The sequence below is a fragment of the Salmo trutta genome, unplaced genomic scaffold, assembly GCF_901001165.1.
Source record: "Salmo trutta unplaced genomic scaffold, fSalTru1.1, whole genome shotgun sequence".
NCBI lineage: Eukaryota > Metazoa > Chordata > Actinopteri > Salmoniformes > Salmonidae > Salmo > Salmo trutta.
In genome coordinates, this window is record NW_021822351.1 from 661,831 (window position 1) to 684,321 (window position 22,491).

At 41.6% G+C, this 22,491-nt stretch overlaps 2 protein-coding genes across 6 annotated transcripts in view; one reads left to right on the top strand and one right to left on the bottom strand.

The window, feature by feature from the left end:
• The first annotated feature begins 559 nt into the window (after positions 1–559).
• Positions 560–16,848, top strand: LOC115181912 (zinc finger protein 883-like). Its single transcript, XM_029743601.1, has 3 exons — positions 560–713; positions 12,819–12,957; positions 13,211–16,848. Exons 1-3 carry the CDS (start codon positions 705–707, stop codon positions 15,259–15,261), a joined length of 2,199 nt encoding a protein of 732 aa, XP_029599461.1. The 5' UTR covers positions 560–704; the 3' UTR covers positions 15,262–16,848.
• A 2,602-nt stretch (positions 16,849–19,450) lies between these two features.
• The window catches only part of LOC115181913 (E3 ubiquitin-protein ligase RBBP6), a 32,119-nt gene continuing 29,078 nt past the window's right edge, over positions 19,451–22,491 (bottom strand). For all 5 annotated transcript variants that reach the window (XM_029743605.1, XM_029743603.1, XM_029743602.1 and 2 more), the window contains one exon: positions 19,451–21,766. In XM_029743605.1, coding sequence (XP_029599465.1) covers positions 20,851–21,766 — 916 coding nt within the window. In that variant the 3' untranslated portion in view covers positions 19,451–20,850. The remainder of the gene's footprint in view (positions 21,767–22,491) is intronic.

Consider the following 22,491-nt stretch of genomic DNA (forward strand, 5'->3'; position numbering starts at 1 on the left):
GCATGCCAATTGCAGGCTCCCTCAAAACTTGAGACATCTGTGGCATTGTGTTGTGTGACAAAACTGCACATTTTAGAGAAGCCTTTTATTGTCCCCAGCACAAGGTGCACCTGTGTAATGATCATGATGTTTAATTAGCTTTTTGATATGCCACACCTGGATGGATTATCTTGGCAAAGGAGAAATGCTCACTAACAGGGATGGAAACAAATTTCTGCACAAAATCTGAGAGAAATAAGCTTTTCGTTCATATCGAACATGGGACCAACACTTTACATGTTGCATTCATATTTGTGTTCAGTGTAATAAAATACTTTTTTAAATGCATCAAATTATTTGTGTTGTTTTTTATATGCGGTTGCAATGCTGTGCACAGTTGTACTGCAATAGAGTGCTTCAAAAATCGATCAACTTCGCTTGTCATTGCAGGACGACTCTTATTTTGAAAACAAATATCTGCCTTTTTTTCTGCGGCCATTTTATGATCTGCTACCAGCAGAATGGTAACGTGAAGGAAATGTTTTCAGTCTAACGGATGTGAAGGCGGAGTCTGTCTCTCCTTTCATGTCTATAGGCAGAGCATCACATGTTGAAATATAACCGTCCGTTACCTCCCTAATCTACAATTCAACAGACTAGGGATAAACATCTCATCTGGTTCACTTCGCCTGAACTCTACAAACGACAATAAACTACTGTTTACAATGAATCAGGTGAGTTAGATACATGTAAAATATATAACTGGTCTTGGCAGTGGCCTAGTTCCGGCATCCGTTTGACTTTCAGAAAGTAAAGTGTGTTTAGTTTAGCCTGTTATGCGAAGCCTACCTTCCCGCCCATATATATATCAAAGTCAAACGGATTTAAAATATTTTGTGGTTTGTTTAAAACGTTTTGGTTATTACATGATTCCATATGTGTTATTTCATAGTTTTGATGTCTTCACTATTATTCTACAATGTAACAATGAAAAACCCTTGAATGAGTAGGTGTTCTAAAACTTCTGACCGGTAGTGTGTGTGTATATAAATATACATAGGCGGGAAGGTAGGCTTCGCATAACAGGCTAAACTAAACACACTTTACTTTCTGAAAGTCAAACGGATGCCGGAACTAGGCCACTGCCAAGACCAGTTATATACAGTTGAAGTCGGAAGTTTACATACACCTTAGCCAAATACATTTAAACTCAGTTTTTCACAATTCCTGACATTTAATCCTCGTAAAAATGCCCTGTTTTAGGTCAGTTAGGATTACCACTTTATTTTAAGAATGTGAAATGTCAGAATAATAGTAGAGTGATTTATTTCAGATTTTCTTTCTTTCATCACATTCCCAGTGGGTCAGAAGTTTACAAACACTTAATTAGTATTTGGTAACATTGCCTTTAAATTATTTAACTTGGGTCAAACATTTCGGGTAGCCTTCCACCATCTTCCCACAATAAATTGGGTGAATTTTGGCCCATTCCTCCTGACAGAGCTGGTGTAACTGAGTCAGGTTTGTAAGCCTCCTTGCTCGCACACGCTTTTTCAGTTCTGCCCACAAATGTTCTATAGGATTGAGGTCAGGGCTTTGTGATGCCCACTCCAATACCTTGACTTTGTTGTCCTTAAAACCTGTTGAGGCCAGGGGGCAGGATCTTATCCCGGTATTGGGATTCATTGTCATGTGACCATGGCGGGGAATTCAAAACTGCAAGAGTAATCATTTCAAATAATCAAATAATCAACTATTTTCCTCCATTTGAAAGATATATCTCCTAAATCTAACCACGCTGTCCGATTTTCAGAGGCTTTACGGAGAATGCATAAAGTTAGGTTATGTGAGGAGAGTACATTGACAATAGCTGCGTGTAATGTTTAGCCAATTCAAAGAAGGGCATCAACAGACAGAAAACTAGCTAGAATTATGCACTTACCTTTGACAATCTGCATCAGATGACACTCATAGGACATTATGTTAGACAATACATGCATTTTTAGTTCCATCAAGTTCATATTTATATCCAAAAACAGCATTTACAGTCACGGTGAAATTCAGAATTTTTTTCGGCTCGAATGCTCCCAGTGAATCCAGCATTACAAATCACGGAATTACTATTCGAAAACATTGGTAAATTATAATATTGTCATTCAAAGAATAATATATTATCATCTCGTAATTGCTACCGAATGGCCAGATCTCAAAATAACTTTACTGGGAAATCACATTTTGCTATAAACTGGGTACTATGCTAACAACATAAGCTAAGCTATAAGCTAAGCTAAGCTATACCGTTAGCATTAGCATCATCTAATATCGATAATAACATTCTAAATATCCCCTTACCTTTGATTATCTCCATCAGAAGGCGCTGCCAGAGATCCCAGGTCCAGAACAAATGTGGTTTCTTTTGATAAAGTTCATAATTTATGTCCAAATAGTTAGCGTTCAGTAGGCTCCCACAAAATGAGGTGGGCAGTGTAAAGTCACGCCGAAAAGCTAAAAAAAACCTAGTAAATAATCTATTTATGTTTGTTCAAACATGTCAAACGTTGTTTAGCATTAATCTTTTGGTCCATTTTTAACGTGAAACATCAGTAAACATCAGTAATATTTTCACACAACCTATCAAGTGTCTAGAATAAACGATTATGACAAAGACACTCTTCTCAGATTCATGCGCAGGCGCAAAAAATGAAGTGATGACGTGTCAACTTGTAAGCTTTCTAATTCGGTCTGTATTCATCACAGATGCTTCAAACAACTTTCTAAAGATCGTTGACATCTAGTGGAAGCCGTAGGAGTTGCGAACTGAATCCTTTCTCACTGTGGTATCTTTAAAACAATGACACTAAATAGTACAGTCACAAAATTCTCATTTTTTTAAATCTATTTTTCACAGGTTTTTGCCTGCAATATGAGTTTTGTTATACTTACAGACACCATTCAAACTGTTTTAGAAAATTCAGAGTGTTTTCTATCCGAATGTGTTAATAATATGCATATCCTAGCTTCTGAGTTGGTGTAGGAGGCAGTTAAAAATGGGCACATATTTTTTTCAAAATTCTCAATACTGCCCCCGTGGCCCGTAGAGGTTAAGCCATTTTGCCACAACTTTGGAAGTATGCTTGGGGTGACCAAGCTTTAACTTCCTGACTGATGTCTTGAGATGTCTTGATGCTGCCACCCCCGTGCTTCACGGTTGGGATGGTGTTCTTTGGCTTGCAAGCCTCCCCCTTTTTCCTCCAAACATAACGATAGTCATTATGGCCAAACAGTTCTATTTTTGTTCCATCAGACCAGAGGACATTTCTCCAAAAAGTACAATCTTTGTCCCCATGTGCAGTTGCAAACCGTAGTCTGGCTTTTTTATGGCTGTTTTGGAGCAGTGGCTTCTTCCTTGCTGAGCGGCCTTTCAGGTTATGTTGATATAGGACTTGTTTTACTGTGGATATAGATACTTTTGTTCCTGTTTCCTCCAGCATCTTCACAAGGTCCTTTGCTGCTGTTCTGGGATTGATTTGCACTTTTTGCACCAAAGTACGTTCATCTCTGGGAGACAGAACGCGTCTCCTTCTAGAGCGGTATGTTGGCTGTGTGGTCCCATGGTGTTTATACTTGCATACTATTGTTTGTACAGATGAACATGGTACCTTCAGGCGTTTGAAAATTACTCCCAAGGATGAACCAGACTTGTGGAGGTCTACAATTTTTCTGAGGTCTTGGCTGATTTCTTTGGATTTTCCCATGATGTCAAGCAAAGAGGCACTGAGTTTGAAGGTAGGCCTTGAAATACATCCACAGGTACACCTCCAATTGACTCAAATTATGTCAATTAGCCTATCAGAAGCTTCTAAAGCCATGACATCATTTTCTGGAATTTTTCCAAGCCGTTTAAAGGCACAGTGAACTTAGTGTATGTAAACTTCTGACCCACTGGAATTGTGATACAGTGAATTATAAGTGAAATAATCTGTCTGTAAACAATTATTGAAAAAAATACTTGTGTCATGCACAAAGTAGATGTCCTAACCGACTTGCCAAAACTATAGTTTGTTAACAAGAAATTTGTGGAGTGGCTCCAACCTAAGTGTATGTAAACTTCCGACTTCAACTATATGTATGTATATGTGTATATATATATATAGATATATATATATATATATATATATAGATATATATATATCTATCTATCTCTGGTCTTGACAGCGGCCTCGTTCCGGCATCCATTTAACTATCGCAAAATAAGTTGTGTTTAGTTTAGCCTGTTATGCGTAGCCTACCTTCCCAACCACAATGTAAAGGCTGCCACCTGTCAATTCTTTCAGAAAGAACAGACTTTTCTGGCCACTGAACAAAGTTTAACCTCTTGACTTCAACAACAATTTGTTCCCTGTGTCTGAGGCAGGGTCAGAGTTATGGGTGGGGCTTAGGGCGCCTGGCCCGCCCTACTGTACCTCTTTGCTCATTCAAATAAAATACTGAATTATTTATAATTCATTTGACCAAGATGAGCGGCGACAGAAAGACGCATCAATCTCCGTTAAAGCATTTAAGCGAGCGACACAGCGCCCCTCTGTCTCAGTATGTGTAGACCATGTACCTGATGCTGTCTGGAGAGTATGTCATATTATATCTGGCCAGACAGCATCAGATACATGGTCTACACATACTGAGACAGAGGGGCGCTGTTTCGCTCGCTCAAATGCTTTCTGAGGTGATATAGTTTCAGCAGAGAGGAAGAGGGGAAGTCAGAGGGCTCACTCTCACCAAAATCTGTCCAGTATAAACTCAATGCGTTTCAATGGGAATAATACGTAGACCTTAGCTTGTCGCCTGCATTCACGCTTTTGGGGACAAAGACTCCCATTGTTAGGGTGGAGACACGAGCATCTCGTCATTATATACATATATCTGGTTTCAGTCTCTTGCGAATTGGAAAGGAAAGTTGGCAGGTGAACAGTGCGCTGTTTGGATGCTGGATTGCCTTAAAGTGAATTGATCTTTCGCCAAAATTCTATAATTACTCCTGTCTAAATAAAATAATCAAAAATGCATCACCATGGAACCATGACTTAGCCAGAGAGGATCATTAGCTTGTATTTCAAAAATAGCTGTGGATTGTTTTAAAATCACAAGTTTGTAGACTTATACCAATTTTGGAAAACTGCGATTTTGGCAGTAGGTCTTGCTTATTGAGTTGCGGGCGTCTGAAAATATGTGTGAAGAAGAGAATGTGTCTGGAGTATAATTTAAAATAAGGCATCAAGACGAAGATATGGTTCGTCCCTCTCCATAATACATATGCAGATCTAGATACCTAGGGGAAGCTGAACCCAGATCTGTACCTAGGGGAAGCTGAACCCAGATCTGTACCTAGGGGAAGCTGAACCCAGATCTGTACCTAGGGGAAGCTGAACCCAGATCTGTACCTAGGGGAAGCTGAACCCAGATCTGTACCTAGGGGAAGCTGAACCCAGATCTGTACCTAGGGGAAGCTGAACCCAGATCTGTACCTAGGGGAAGCTGAACCCAGATCTGTACCTAGGGGAAGCTGAACCCAGATCTGTACCTAGGGGAAGCTGAACCCAGATCTGTACCTAGGGGAAGCTGAACCCAGATCTGTACCTAGGGGAAGCTGAACCCAGATCTGTACCTAGGGGAAGCTGAACCCAGATCTGTACCTAGGGGAAGCTGAACCCAGATCTGTACCTAGGGGAAGCTGAACCCAGATCTGTACCTAGGGGGAGCTGAACCCAGATCTGTACCTAGGGGGAGCTGAACCCAGATCTGTACCTAGGGGGAGCTGAACCCAGATCTGTACCTAGGGGAAGCTGAACCCAGATCTGTACCTAGGGGAAGCTGAACCCAGATCTGTACCTAGGGGAAGCTGAACCCAGATCTGTACCTAGGGGAAGCTGAACCCAGATCTGTACCTAGGGGAAGCTGAACCCAGATCTGTACCTAGGGGAAGCTGAACCCAGATCTGTACCTAGGGGAAGCTGAACCCAGATCTGTACCTAGGGGAAGCTGAACCCAGATCTGTACCTAGGGGGAGCTGAACCCAGATCTGTACCTAGGGGGAGCTGAACCCAGATCTGTACCTAGGGGGAGCTGAACCCAGATCTGTACCTAGGGGAAGCTGAACCCAGATCTGTACCTAGGGGAAGCTGAACCCAGATCTGTACCTAGTATACTATAATTAGTCTGAATGGATAGACCTACTGTAGTATACTATAATTAGTTTGAATGGATAGACCTACTGTAGTATACTATAATTAGTCTGAATGGATAGACCTACTGTAGTATACTATAATTAGTTTGAATGGATAGACCTACTGTAGTATATTATAATTAGTCTGAATGGATAGACCTACTGTAGTATATTATAATTAGTCTGAATGGATAGACCTACTGTAGTATACTATAATTAGTCTGAATGGATAGACCTACTGTAGTATACTATAATTAGTCTGAATGGATAGACCTACTGTAGTATACTATAATTAGTCTGAATGGATAGACCTACTGTAGTATACTATAATTAGTCTGGTTTGTATTTTTTATGGATCCCCATTAGTTGCTGCCAAAGCTGTTGTTAACAAAAATAAATCACAACAGATTTCACCACACATTAAGTGTGTTCCCTCCGACCACTATTCTACTACCACAAATCTACAACCCAAATAAATCCCTGTGTACTTGTGTATATAGTGCTTATGTTGTAATGTGTTCATGGCTATATGTAGTCTGTTCTGGACTTGGGGACTGTGAAGAGACCTCTGGTGGCATGTCTTGTGATGTATGCATGGGTGTCGGAGCTGTGTGCCAGTAGTTCAAGCAGACAGCTCGGTGCATTCAACATGCCAACACCTCTCACAAATACAAGCAGTGATGCATCTCTCCTCTACTTTGAGCCAGGTGAGATTGACATACATATCATTAATGTTAGCTCTCTGTGTACATTTAAGGGCCAGCTGTGCTGCTCTGTTCTGAGTCAATTGTAACTTTCTTGCCGCACGGATCCCGTAACCGGGATCAACAGCCAGCGAAAAAATCAGAGCGCCATATTCAAAACCAAATCTAATAATTTCTGTTTCTCAAACATAGGACTATTTTACACCATTTTATAGATACACTTCTCCTGAATCGAACCACGTTGTCAGATTTCAAAGGCTTTACAGCGAAAGCAAAACATTAGATTATGTTAGGAGAGTACGTCGACAAAAACAACCACACAGCCATTTTCCTAGCAACTAGCATGCATCACAAAAACCAAAACCACAGCTAAATGCAGCACTAACCTTTGACGATCTTCATCAGATGACACTCCTAGGACATCATGTTACACAATACATGCATTTTTTTGTTCGATAAAGTTCATATTTATATATAAAAACAGTATTTTACATCGGCGCGTGACGTTCAGAAAATATTTTCCCTCAAATACTGCCGGTGAATCACCGCCACAATTTACAAAAATACTTGTCATAAACATTGATACAAAATTAAACTGTCATTCAAAGAATTATAGATGAATATCTCCTTTATGCAAACGCTGTGACAGATTTCAAAAAAGCTTCACGAGGAAAGCACACTTTGCAATAATCTGAGTACTGCGCTCAGAAAAATACACTACGCAATACAGATAGCCGCCATCTTGGAGTCATCTAAAATCATACATAGCATTAGAAATATTCCCTTACCTTTGATCATCTTCATCAGAAGGCACTTCCAGGAATCCCAGGTCCACAACAAATGTTGTTTTGTTCGATAAAGTCCATAATTTATGTCCAAATAACTCCTTGTTGTTTGTGCGTCCAGTAAGCTACTCCAAGTGTAGAAAGCGCGTGTACGATGTCGCGACGAAAAGTTTAAAAAAAGTTGTATTTACGTTCGTTCAAACATGTCAAACGTTGTAAAACATCAATCTTTAGGGCCTTCAGAATGTGAAGATTCAATAATATTTCAACCGGACGGTTCCTGTGTCTTGAAAAAGGTTTTGGAACGGGAGGATCCATCCTCATGAACGCGCTCCAAGAAGTGATGTCACCCCCTGCCTCAACAACTTCCCCTCCTTGTCATTCGGGCTCTGTTCATCGTAGAAGCTTCAAACAACTTTGACTGTCGACATCTAGTGGAAGCCGTAGGAAGTGCACAATTATTACTACTTCACTGTGTATTCAATAGGAAACGACTTGAAGAGAGCCCATGCATCCAGATTTCAACTTCCTGGTAAGATTTCTCTCAGGTTTTTGCTTGCCATATGAGTTCTGTTATACTCACAGACACCATTCAAACGGTTTTAGAAACTTCAGTGTTTTCTATCAAAATCTACTAATAATATGCATATCCTAGCTTCTGAGTTTGAGTAGGAGGCAGTTTAATATGGGCACATATTTTTTCCGAAATTGTCAATACTGCCCCCTATCCTTAACTTGTTATGGATAGGGGGCAGTATTTTCACGGCCGGATAAAAACGTACCCGATTTAATCTGATTATTACTCCTGCCCAGAAACTAGAATATGCATATAATTAGTAGCTTTGGATAGAAACCACTCCAAAGTTTCTAAAACTGTTTGAATGGTGTCTGTGAGTATAACAGAACTCATTTGGCAGGCCAAAACCTGAGAAGATTCCAAACAGGAAGCGCCCTCTCTGACTATTTCTTGGCCTTCTTGATCATCTCTATCCAAAACAGGGGATCTCTGCTGTAACGTGACATTTTCTAACGCTCCCATAGGCTCTCAGAAGGCGCCAGAGCATTGAATGATGACTTTGCAGGCCATGGCTGAAAAACAGTAGCGCATTTGGATAGTGGTCGATCTGAGAACAATGAGACTGAGGGCACGTGCACGAGAAGACTCCATGTTTTTATTTTTTCGTCTTTGAACGAAATCAGGGTTTCCCGGTCGGAATATGATCGCTTTTTTACGAGAAAAATCGCATAAAAATTGATTTTAAACAGCGTTTGACATGCTTCGAAGTACGGTAATGGAATATTTTGATATTTTTTGTCACGAAACGCGCCGGGCGCGTCACCCTTCTTTACCCTTCGGATAGTGTCTTGAACGCACGAACAAAACGCCGCTATTTGGATATAACTATGGATTATTTGGAACCAAACCAACATTTGTTATTGAAGTAGAAGTCCTGGGAGTGCATTCTGACGAAGAACAGCAAAGGTAATCCAATTTTTCTTATAGTAAATCGGAGTTTGGTGAGTACCAAACTTGGTGGGTGTCAAAATAGCTAGCCATGATGGCCAGGCTATCTACTCAGAATATTGCAAAATGTGCTTTCACCGAAAAGCTATTTTAAAATCGGACATAGCGATTGCATAAAGGAGTTCTGTATCTATAATTCTTAAAATAATTGTTATGTTTTTTGTGAACGTTTATCGTGAGTAATTTAGTAAATTCACCGGAAGTGTTCGGTGGGAATGCTAGTTCTGAACGTCACATGCTAATGTAAAAAGCTGGTTTTTGATATAAGTATGAACTTGATTGAACAAAACATGCACGTATTATATAACAATGTCCTAGGAGTGTCATCTGATGAAGATCATCAAAGGTTAGTGCTGCATTTAGCTGTGGTTTTGTTTTCTGTGACATTATATGCTAGCTTGAAAAATGGGTGTCTGATTATTTCTGGCTGGGTACTCTGCTGACATAATCTAATGTTTTGCTTTCGCTGTAAAGCCTTTTTGAAATTGGACAGTGTTGTTAGATAAAGGAGAGTCTTGTCTTTAAAATGGTGTAAAATAGTCATATGTTTGAAAAATTGAAGTTTTGGGATTTTGAGGAATTTGTAATTCGCGCCACGCCTATCATTGGATATTGGAGCAGGTGTTCCGCTAGCGGAACATCTAGATGTAAGAGGTTTTAAGGAGCTGTAAGAGGTTTTAATTAAGTTCCTCTTTGTGGCACCTGACCACATGACTGGACAGCAGTCCAGGTGCAACAAAACTAGGGCCTGTATGACCTACTTTCTTGATAGTGTTTTTAAGAAGACAGAGCTGCGCTTTATTATGGACAGACCTCTCCCCGTCTTAGCTACAGTTGTATCAATGTTTTGACCAAGACCGTTTATAATCATGGCTTACTCCAAGCAGTTTAGTCTCGTCAACATTATCAATTTACACATTATTCATTACAAGAATTGGTTTAGGTTAAGTGAATGATTTGTCTGAAATACATTGCTTTTAGTTTAAAAAATATTTAGTACTAGTTTATTACTTGCCACCCATTTTAAAACTGACTGCTGCTCTTTAAGTGTAGCAGCTATTTCAATTCCCGATGGTAGCTGACGTGTGTAGTGTTGAGTCCTCAGCGTACATAGACACACAGGCTTTACTCCGTGCCAGTGGCAGGTCATTAGTAAAGACTGAAAAAGTAAGGGGCCTAGACAACTGCCCTGGGGTATTCTGAATTCTACCTGGATTATGTTGGGAGGGAATTCCATTAAAGAACACCCTCTGTGTTCTGTTAGACAGAACTCTCGATCCACAATATAGCAGGGAAGCCATAACAGCCTTTTCCAAGCAGCAGATTATGATTGATAATGTCAAAAGCTGCACTAAAGTCTAACAAAACAGCTTCCCACAAGCTTCTTATCGTCAATTTGTTTCAGCCAATCATCAGTCATTTGTGTCAGGGCTGTACATGTTGAGTGCCACTCCCTATAATCATGCTGAATGTCAGCTGTTAATTTGTTTACTGTGAAATAGCATTGTACCTGCCCCCCCCCACACAAAAAAATGAATTAAAAGTTTACTAAGGGTTGGTAGCAGGCTAATTGGTTGGCTGTTTGAGCCAGTAAAGGGTGTTTTTACTAGTCTTGGTTTACGGAATGATGTTTGCTTTCCGCCAGGCCTGAATGCAAACAGCCAGTTTGTGTTTTTTAATAAAAGCAGACCACAAGATCCCTACCTTCTTCCACTTGACAGTGCGCACAGATGAAGGTGAAGTGCACGCCCGATTTAATCCATATTTAGTTGGTTTTCAGAGGTTGGAACTAAACTAGCATTTCTGCACTAGGACAGGAATTAGGTCGAAATAGTGGCGTCAACTTCCTCTGGAGGAGGGGTTCATTAATATTTCAGCTAACCTCATCAACTTCCTCTGGAAGACCCTTTAAAATCGACACTGGCCACATAACATTTTCAAATGTTTCGACGTAAATTATTGCAACTTTTTGGGGGGGTTTGTTTCAGAAAGTATTGTTTTGTTGTTTTTTTTGGTCATATGTCAACTACCCCATTTGCCTTTTGCCTTTTAAAGGAGATTGGAATCGTTTAAGTAGCCTATATTAAATAATTGGTGGCCTCCATACTCTGACAGTACGTGGTCTGGGAAAAGTGGGGAGTTAACTTCTTACAGATCATTGGGACGCTAGTGTCCCACCTCGACAACATCTGGTGAAATTGCAGAGCGCGGAATTCAAAATACCAAAGTAGTAATATAAAACATTCATGAAAATACAAGTGTTATACACCATTCATTAGTAATCAAACAGCTTTGTCTGATTTACAGTAGGCATTACGGCGAAAGCATAGCATTTGATCGTCTGAGGACAGCGCCTCACCCACTTCCTGCATTAACATGAATTCATAATCTGCACAGGTGTCGCAACTCAAAAATAGCGATAAAATACATCACTTACCTTTGAAGATCTTCATCTTTTTGTAATCCAAAGGGTCCCAGTTACACAATGAATGGTCGTTTTGTTCGATAAAGTCCTTTATATCCCCAAAAATGTTATTTGGCGCGTTTGTTTCAGAAATCCACCTGTTCCAACTCACCCAACATGCCTACAAAGGAATCTAAAAAGTTACCTGTAAACTTCATCCAAACAATTCAAACAACGTTTCTAATCCAACCTCAGGTACCCTAATATGTAAATAATCGATAACATTTAAGACTGAATATACTGTGTTCAATACCGGAGAAAAAGAATGAGGAGTGCGCACTCATTCACGCGTGCAAGAAGAGTAGAGATACTTCGAAAGAATACGAATACTTCTTCGTTTTTATTTTTCAAAAAACAAGCATGAAACAATTTCTTAAGACTGTTGACATCTAGTGGAAGCCATAGGAACTGCAATCTGGGTCCTAATTATTAGACTTTCCAATAGAAAAGCATTGAAAAGTCCAATGACCTCAATTTTTTTCCACTGGGTGGATTGTCCTCGGGTTTCGCCTGCCAAATCAGTTCTGTTATTCCCACAGACAATATTTTAACAGTTTTAGAAACTTCAGAGTGATGTCTATCCAATGCTACCAATTATATGCATATCCTAGGCAGTTTAATTTGGGCACGTTTGTCATCCAACTTCAAAATACTGCACCCTTGCCCAAAGAAGTTAAACAGGCCCTGAATTTCATGCCCATCCATTTCTGAGTATAGGCTCCCAAGTTCCCATAATGCAACACTAACAATGATAACACAACATAGGCTAACAAGTGAATGTTGCAAATTTTCACAAAGGATTTCCCCTAGTGTTTTACCAAAAACACCTCCATTGGCCGGCACCAGTTTCTCACTGGTACATGGCTGCGGTGGACCTGCTCTGTCTTGGGGCCATGATACTTTTTTTTGCTTTTGTATGGGTCAACACAAAGCAACACTAACAATGATAACAGCAGACTATACTATAATGGGACATCAGGAACAACTCAGAGGAAATCGAGTTTTCTGGACAAAGGTTTAATAGTTGAGGACTTATTTTCGGCCATTTATTTATTTAGTTGTTTGACCCTCTTTAGACCATTGTGTTTTACCCTCAGTGTACCAATATGACAACACACCTACTCTCTTTTTGGGTTGACAGGAAACACTCTCCCTCCAACCCTCCTCCCCCCTACCCCTCCTGGAGTCCCCGTGTCGTGCCTCTCCCGGTAGCCCCTTACTGCTGGGTCTGAAGAGGCTGTCTGTGCTGCTGGTCGACTGCAGGAAAACACCGACGCTAAGTGGGTTTATGATCTTATATAAATGTATTTTGGGACACTCCCTGAATGTCATTAATTACCACTAAATACAATATGTTTAAAGATGTAGAATCATTACAAGCCCCCCTACACCCTTGGATACATTGACAATTGGAAGATTTAATAAAATTTTACATTTAAATGCTTAAATTCGGTTACAAGAGTGTGAAGAGCTGGGCCTAAATCTGTCTTTGATATGAAGAAGGAACCATAACTGTCTGTCTTTGCTTCACAGGGGACAGTCCTAACTGTCACTCTCTTGGTAGGAGGGGCTTGTCATCTTGGGAGGCTAAACATGATGCTGAGGAGGCAGAGAAAAGTCTCTCCAGATCAGAACACCTCAAGAAACAACAGCAGAGACCCACAAGGAAGAAATCTCACTGCTGCTCTGACTGTGGGAAGAGTTACACCTCTTCAGTAGGTCTTAGAAGACACCAGACAATTCATACTGGAGAGAAACCTCACTGCTGCTTCCAGTGTGGAGCTAGCCTCTCCTCTGCCAGTGCACTGGAAGGACACATGCGGATTCACACTGGAGAAAAACCGTACCAGTGCTCAGAATGTGGGCAGAGATTTAAAGACTCCAGTGGTTTACGGATACATGAGAGAATAAAACACACTGGCGAAAAACCCCACTGCTGCTCTGACTGCGGGAATAGATTTGTTACATCGCAACACTTAAAAGCTCACCGGCGGACTCACACTGGAGAGAGACCGTTCCACTGCTCTGAGTGTGGGAAGAGTTTCAAACAAGCCTCAACACTCTTTGAACACAAACGAATACACACAGGAGAGAAGCCTCACCACTGTGAGCAGTGCGGGGGAAGCTATTCCTCTGCTAAATTACTCAGGGTACATCAGAGGATTCACACAGGGGAGAAACCTTACCAATGCACTGACTGTGGGAAAAGCTTCAGACTGTTGTCTATTTTAAGATGTCACCAGCTAAGACATACTGGAGAGAAGCCCCACCAATGTACTGAGTGTGGGAAGAGGTTTGCTGTTAAGAGTGGACTCTGGTTACATAACATAGTGCACACTGGAGAGAAAGGCTACCAATGCCCACAGTGTGGCAAGAAGCTAGGATCATCTCATTCTCTAGAGCAGCATAAGCGAACACACACTGGACAGAAACCATTCCACTGTTCCCACTGTAAGTTGAGCTTTGCCACTAATTCAGCCCTGTACAAACACCAGAGAATTCACACAGGAGAGAAACCACACAGCTGCAATGTTTGCCAGAGGAGTTTTGGACGGTCAGATCACCTGAAAAATCACATGCAAATTCACACAGGAGAAAAGCCATACCACTGCTCTAAGTGCGAGCTGAGTTTCACCAACAACAGATCTCTGAAAGAACATGAGGTCAGACACACAGAAGCTAAACCTCACTGCTGCTCCCAATGCGGTGCTTGTCTCTCCTCTGCCAGGGCACTGGAAGGACACATGCGGATTCACACTGGAGAGAAACCGTTCGAGTGCTCTGAATGTGGGCAGAAGTTTGCACATAGAGCCAGTCTTAGGACACATCGAAGAATACACACAGGAGAGAAACCCTATCACTGCTGTGACTGCAAGAAGAGCTTTTCAAGACTTGGCTCTTTAAAGAAACACAAGTTCACACATTCAGAGAAGAAGATGTACCACTGCTCTCAGTGTGAGTCAAGCTGCACAACGCCAGGCGCATTAAAGAAGCACCAGCTTATACACACTGGAGAGAAGCCTTACCACTGCTCCCACTGTGACAAGAGCTTCCTTTGGCAACAGTCTCTCAAAGAACACGAGCGTAGTCACAAGGGAGAGAAACCGTACTCTTGCTCAGACTGCGAGAACAACTTTGCCACGATGGCAACCTTGCGAATTCACCAGCGAATACACACAGGAGAGAGGCCATACCAATGCCCTTTCCCTGACTGTGGGAAGAGTTTTTCCCAGGCCAGCGCCTTGAAAGTTCACAAGAGAAGGCACACAGGAGAGAAGCGGCACCACTGTGATCAGTGTGGGAAGAGTTTTGTCACGTCAGGTGACTTGCAATCTCACCAGCAAACTCACTCCAAAAAGAAGCCTTACTGCTGCACAGAGTGTGGACTTAGTTTTTCTAGATCTGATTCCTTAAAGATTCACCAGAGAATCCACACAGGAGAAAGGCCATACAACTGCTCAGAGTGTGACAAGAGTTTCACGTTGAAGGGTCACCTTACTAGACACCAGTTGACACACACACAGGAGAGAAACCTCTCCACTGCTTTGACTGCGGGAAGAGTTTTGCTCTCTCAAGCGACCTAAAAACACATCAGTTAACACACACAGGAGAGAAGCCTTACCACTGCCTTGATTGTAAGAAGAGGTTCACCACTAAGAGTGAACTGACTGGACACCAGCAGAGAGACACAGGAGAGAAACCTCACTAAATCTTTGAGTGCAACAAGAGCTTCAAGTGTTCAATTGACTTGAGATACCACGTTCAGCGCAAACACAACGGGACACCCTACCACTGCACCCTCTGAGTGCAGCTTCAGCTCCCCACAGCATCTGAAGTACCACCAGATGACACACACTGGAGAGAAACCATTCGTATGCATTGACTGCGGGAAAAGATTCATTCAGGCTGGGGGGTTTACTTACCACAGGAGGATTCACACCGGAGAGAAACCTCACAGCTGTGATCAGTGTGAGAAGAGTTTCAGTAAATGGAGCAGTCTGCAATCACACCAGTGGACACACACAGGAGAGAAGCCTGACAGCTGTGATGAATGTGGGAAGAGATTCACACAAGGGAATCCTGGCTTCACACAAGAGAATACACACCTCAGAGAAACCTTACCACTGCTCTCTAACTGGGAAATGCTTTACCACCTCAAGTGATCTGATTATACACCAGAGAACACACACAGGAGCGAGGCCTAATGGCTGTGGACATGAGAAGACTGATAAATATTTTAATTAGTCATTTGTAATTGATTGAACACCTATAGAGACAATTATAGAATGAGCATCAAGGACACACGCTAACAACTGTGAAATGTGAACGCTTGTAGGTTGTCCTTGACAATGCCTGAATACCTGAAACAACAATACTTTAAAATACGGAGGTTTTCACTCGGTTTTGTGGATTTCACCAAAACCCATAGTTTTTCATTTCGGCCTAAACGTTTATCTAAACAATTGGCTTTATAAATAAATGTGATTTGAACTTGCATCATTGTCACAAAGCCACACCCGCATTTGAAGTTCTGAATGAGAAAGTGTAGGCTATATATAAATAATTACTCTCTAATGGAAAATCATTTAACAAAATGAGTATTTCTATCAAGGTGTAGTCAATAACATTGTTTGAACTTTGAAACATGGCCTCATGGGATTGACTCTGTGCAGCCAATGGCACTGTCCACTTTAGTTATAATGCCAGGAGCCTCTTGTGGATTTGACAACTCTAATGCAGTTCCACCTCCAATACCGCCAAAGCAATCGCTATGCAGATGTTGTCTAACACGGGTCTGATTGAATCAAGCCCTGAGGAGGTACACAGTTCTCAACATACTCACAACTTGCCATTGGATACAAATTATAAACATTTGCATACAGAAAATAATTGCTGCAAATGAAGTTCTAGTGAAACACTGTATGGAATATGATATTTACTCATCTATTCTTCTCAGCACTTCAAAAAGAACACTTTTGAAATGTGTATCTTGTATTGTTTTGCATTTGGATTGTGGGCTCAATTCAATGAGATTTGTAGCTAGCCGACACCGCATAGCTGGTGTTGTGACGGTGTCTGAGGTGGAACTGTGTCAGATATGCTAAAAACACAAGCTGTTCCTGTTGTCGTGTCTTTGGCATCATTAAAGTGAAGACTGTTATTTTATCAAATCAATTCTCTGTAATTATTATTACGTGAAACTAATCATGTAAATGTAATTAACTAGGAAGTCTGGGCACCAAGGAAAATCTTCAGATTACGAAGTTATAATTTTCCTAATATAACTCTTCAGATATTTTTATATCTGATCAATTAGTCTTCTAAGTAATGAATTATTATTTACCTCACGTCAGTCTCAACCAACAATTTACAACGTTTGGAATATCTGCACGAACCCAGCCTTTACTATAAATCATCCATACACCAATTGGCTTAATCATTTATTTACTTACTATCTAAATAATCACAGAAATGCATAAAGACACAAACAGTAGATCTGTTACTAACAAATGATAGGGAAGATTCCCTAGTGGGCTAAGCCGATATGACGGCTTGGTGGACAAAGGGAAGTGGGTGTGGACTGAGAGAGAGCGGGAAAGAGAAAAGGGAGTCGCTACACACTACTATAATTATATTAATTGAAATGCCAATCCTTTGCACATGAACACTCACTCATTCGGGAATAATTGCAATCGATATATATTTACGCCCATGTGTCGTCGTGATCTCTGTTGGAATCAGAGTCAGAGTCAGTTCATCATCGTCTCTCTGCCTCCCTGAAGATCGAAGTATTTCGTGGTTAGAATGGATTTTTCCGAGTACCATTCAGAAATTTTCTCGTAGAATAGACGTTTCGGCGGCTGTCGGTCGTCGCATCCCAGGTTTATATAATTTCTAGCTGCAGACTAATAATTAGTGTCTAAGATTTGCTCTTATTCTGTAGGGATCGATAGTCTCAGAGTTTAACCATTTCCAGCCGTGTAGCCAATGCTCCACGTGGTATGGTTAGGAATTCAATAACTATTCGCAATCACAGCTCACTCTGTGGGTTTGCTTAGTCTAAACTCAAACCTGTGCTACCTCAGTTTACACCGAGGTACGTGTGGTCTGAAGAGGATTTCCTCAGGAGGGGCTTTTATTCGTAGCAGTAGAAAAGGTGGTTCTATGATGCCTGATCATGTCTGTGCTCACGGGGGCGTGGCCAATGACTTAGTTCAACTTTAAAGGGAATACAGTTCTTTCACATTAAAGGTTTAACGTCATATTACATCAAACAGTTCCATCTTTATACATTCATTTTATACAATAATTAGATGCAAACCTCATAACGGAGGCACCTGTATAAACAGAGTTAGGGTAATGTGGCTGTATTCTCTTTCCATGAGGTCACAAACATGAAACAAAACGGACCGGGTCGTAGCTGGCTTCTCCACTGACCGTTTGCACATTCTCCAAAATATGGATATTGTTCCAGTCTCAAATTCTGGAATGTAGTAGAATTTGGCAGGAGTTCCATTGTTCTACTGTGGAACTCTCTCCATACTGCATGAAAAGGGGGAGAGAGTCTCTGCCAGGAATTTACGACCTGAGATAACAACCTTGGTGTAGGAGAGAGTGAGAAGCCATGATCTATACCCAGAAAGGGCCATGTCATGACACCGTCTTATACCTATCGTGAAAATGGACATTGGCTGCATGGAGGAGTAGGAACCCATTCAGCCATGTTTACAAGCTAAAACTCTGGAGTGTAATTTAGGGCTGGATTCAATCCGTTCTGCCCTAATCCGCCATAACCGAAAACTGCATAGTCGTTTCATTGTTTTTATTCAGGTGATGCCTGAGGTGTAACTGCATTGGAGCTGTCAAATCAGAAACCTGCTGTAATACCCATCACTGATGTTGCCATTGGATAATCTCATGCAGCCTTTTTAGATTCAAATGTTTGCTCTAGTCTACACCTTGATAAACCTGATATGTTGTATGGTGGAAAATTACAACATTATGTTCTATACTGCTTATGCATTGAATATTTGGATCAGTTCTTTTCCATACTGTGTCTGTTGGCCTGAGTTAGGCCTCTGGGTTTAAGGCCAACAGCCGATTGGGTGTAACCTTGTGATAAGGCTACATCCTGTCTTCCATACACTGAGGGTGCAGCTGTGTGGAGGAGAACTGAAAGAAGATTACTTTTGTATCGCAACAGCAATATGACCTGGAGACAAACTACACCTGATCTGAGCTAATCTTGTTGTTCCTGCTTGAGTGGACAATATACCCTTTTATGCTTTCACACTTCTGCTTCGTAGACAGAGCTTTTTCATAAAACCTGAGACCCAACTCTGTACCATTGAGTGATTGTTAACCACTCCAGAATTGCAATTCTTATAATAAAAGTTGTTTGAAGAATCTGCAGCCTCTTCCTTTTGATTAGAATTTCCTCAGCAGTTGTAATTTACACCTCGATTAGCCTGATATGTTGTAATCTACGCCTCAAATAGCCTGATATGATGTAATCTACACCTCAACTAGCCTGATATGTTGTAATCTACGCCTCAATTAGCCTGATATGATGTAATCTACACCATTATTTAGGTTGTTTGATCTGATTGAATGGTGCCCTAAATGTCAGAATGACTAACCAGTGAGCCTATCATTATGGATTGGTGTCACGAGAATTTCTAATCCCAATGATGATAATAATCACCATAGCTTTGACCAATTCCCCAGAGGTTGTAAGGCCCTGGTTAATAGAAGAATTTGACAGTCTCGGAATTCTGCAAAAGGTTTGTTTTTTATTCAGAGAACGTTCTGAAAATCATACAATGCACATAGCCTTTTATACCTCACATTTGGTTATAACATACACTTTATAACTGCCCCTCTAACTCTGTCCCAATGTTCTACCCATACATTGCTTATCTTATTCTGCAACATGTTCCATAATCTTCTGCAAGGCTAACAGTTTCTCCCCTCCTTCCTGTTATCAGTTTCACAGTAGTCACAAGTTGTCTGTTGACAGTTCCTCTTCTGCTTGAATGTCTCAACTATACTTCTGCTTATTGTCAAATAGTAACATACTGTCTTAGTCTTCCTATGTACACACAGAGAATTATAGTCATAATTCTAATACATTTCACTCTGTTATACAGTTTCAGGGTGGAATACTTTAGTCATTACCTTAAACATATAAATTCCTTTATCAATTGGTGACTAACCAGGGAGTTTATCATTATGGATTGGTGACTAAGCTGAATGTACATATGGTGTTTGACAAAACTTTGATTTTGCATTAATGAGAGAAGTGTTCAACTCCAATGAATGCCTGATGAAAAGGTTCTGAACATAAGATAACACCTGTAAAACCAGCTATGAGTTTAGAAAATAAACCATTTAACATCTGAAAAATGTGTCAAAGTCAATAAACACAAGAACTGTGGGATTCTGATAAACAGACCTGTTTTATTCACCAAACTATAAATGAAAAGACAACAGTCAAAGTTTAAAGGGGAAAAAACATTTTAATTTAAAAAAAAGTTTACAGTAACTTCCACTAGACACCATTCAGTTAGCCTGACTTCAGATCAGTTCATATGAACATAATGAGAACCTACTATACATCAGGGAAGTGTCACAACTTAACCCCTATTCCCTTTATAGTGCACTACGTTTGACCAGAGTCCTGTAAGACTAGGGCTCTAATGCCTAAGGCCATAAGACTCTGGTCAAACATTGTGCAATATATAGTGAAAAGGGTTTAATTTGGGACACTTCAGAGTTTCAGACACCTTATAGCCATAGATCAGGGTAATAGAATATACTGCAGCATCATCTATGTACAAAAACAGATTCACAGAGAACCTGCATCAGAGAGAGAGCCTGCATCACATTAACAGAAAACACAGAATATTTACAAATATCTGAGGTGAGCTCCACTTATTCCAGTGGTTCCATTATACATAAACAAACGATATCCAGCTCAGCTTAAGTATTTAAAATAATTTGACAAAGTATCCCCCAAGAAGGTTAAGTCCAGTTGTAACCTTTAGCTAAATGCTAACAGAGCTAGCATGAGCTAGCATTCTCAGTGGTAGTCTTTAGCTAGATACTAAATGAGCTAGCATGAACTAGAAAACTCAGGTTGTAACCATGAGCTATCATGAGCTAGCAGGGTCTCAGATGGTGGCTGACTCCTGACCAGTCTTCTCCTCTGCCTCCCCTCCTCCCTCCTCCTCTTTATTCTTCCTGTGCTTCTTCTTCTTGTTCTTGTGTTTGTGTTCCTTCCTTCCTTCGGTGGGAGGCTCAGCGTCGGCAGAATGCTTCTTGTGCTTCTTGTGTTTTTTATGTTTCTTGTGTTTCTTCTTCTTCTTCTTGTCCGTCGCGGTGGAGCCGCTGTGGTTGCTAGGGGAGCCGCCGGGGCTCTGGGAGGCGGGGCTCTGGGTGTTGTGGGAGGGGCTATGGCTCAGGCCACTGCCTCTCTCCCCGTCTGACCCCTCCCCTTCACTGTAGTCGGGGACGAAGGCTGCCTCGTCCGTCTCTCTACCCAGGTCAGAACACAGACGCTGTCGCCTTGGCTCTGGCCCCGTCCCTCGACTCTCCTCCCTCCCTACCCCTCCTCTTCCTTCCTCCTTCACCCCTCTGGATTCGGTCTTAGCTGGTTTTCTAAAGTTCACCTGTCCCTTTTTAAGCCCTCTGCCTTCCTCCCTCCTTCTAGTCCCCTCCTCCCTCCCTCTCTTCCCCTCTGTGTTGGCTGTTTTAGAGACACTACCCTGCATCTCCCTGCCTTGGCCACTAGGTGGTGCTGGTGAGACTTCTCTCCTCAGAGCGTCTCTGGGCATGGAGGAGGAAACCGCCAACGCCCCGTTCTCCCTGGACCCTGAGTGCTGCTCCTCTTCCTCCTCCTCCTCTCTCTCCCACTTGGACCGGGGTGGTGGCTGGATGAGGACTCCTCCGGTCCCACGGTCCCTCTCCCTGCCTGGGCTGGGGAACTGGACGGGACTGGGTCTCCTCTGGGTCTGGAGGTCCCGGGGTTTAGACACAGCACCCTGGCTCTGGCCCGGCTCAGACCTCTCCTCTACAGCCCTGCTGCTGCTGGAACACACAATACACAGATCCAAAATCAGGTGTTAGAGAGAACATCAACTAGGAAGCATTATAACCATGTTATATACACAGATCTAGGATCAGGGGTTAGCGACATCAACTGGGAAACCATTATATAACCAATGTTCCCTCTAATTTGTTTCGGCACTGAGCAAATTTCAGGTCTGCTGAGAGCAAACTTGAATGTTGTGTAAACACTGTGCAACTTCCGGCACCTGTTTACCGTGAGGGCCCTGCCCGTTTACCGTGAGGGCCCTGCCCGTTTACCGTGAAGGCTGTACCTGCTTTAAGTTCCAGTTTTAACAATGGACAAGTAGGCTACTGTGGTTATTTTTGTTCAGTGAATGGCACAGATCCATATATTGCAATGGCTATTTGCATATAGGCCTACTGCAGCTCTGATTGGTTGTGTTGCACCGGTCTGTGCAGAATATTCGATCACAATTCTCACTACAGTAAAAAACTCTAGAACGTTGAGCGAAGTCCTAACAGTCTGGTCGTTGTTAACTAAAGGAGAAAACTCTAGAACGTTGAGCCAAGTCCTAACAGTCTGGTCGTTGTTAACTAAAGGAGAAAACTCTAGAACGTTGAGCGAAGTCCTAACAGTCTGGTCGTTGTTAACTAAAGGAGAAAACTCTAGAACGTTGAGCCAAGTCCTAACAGTCTGGTCGTTGTTAACTAAAGGAGAAAACTCTAGAACGTTGAGCGAAGTC

Bases quoted from the DNA above. Each gene is read 5' to 3' on its own strand.
- LOC115181912 (XM_029743601.1), top strand. The intron at 12,958-13,210 runs GTGGGTTTATGA...TTTGCTTCACAG, and splicing joins CAGGAAAACACCGACGCTAA to GGGACAGTCCTAACTGTCAC.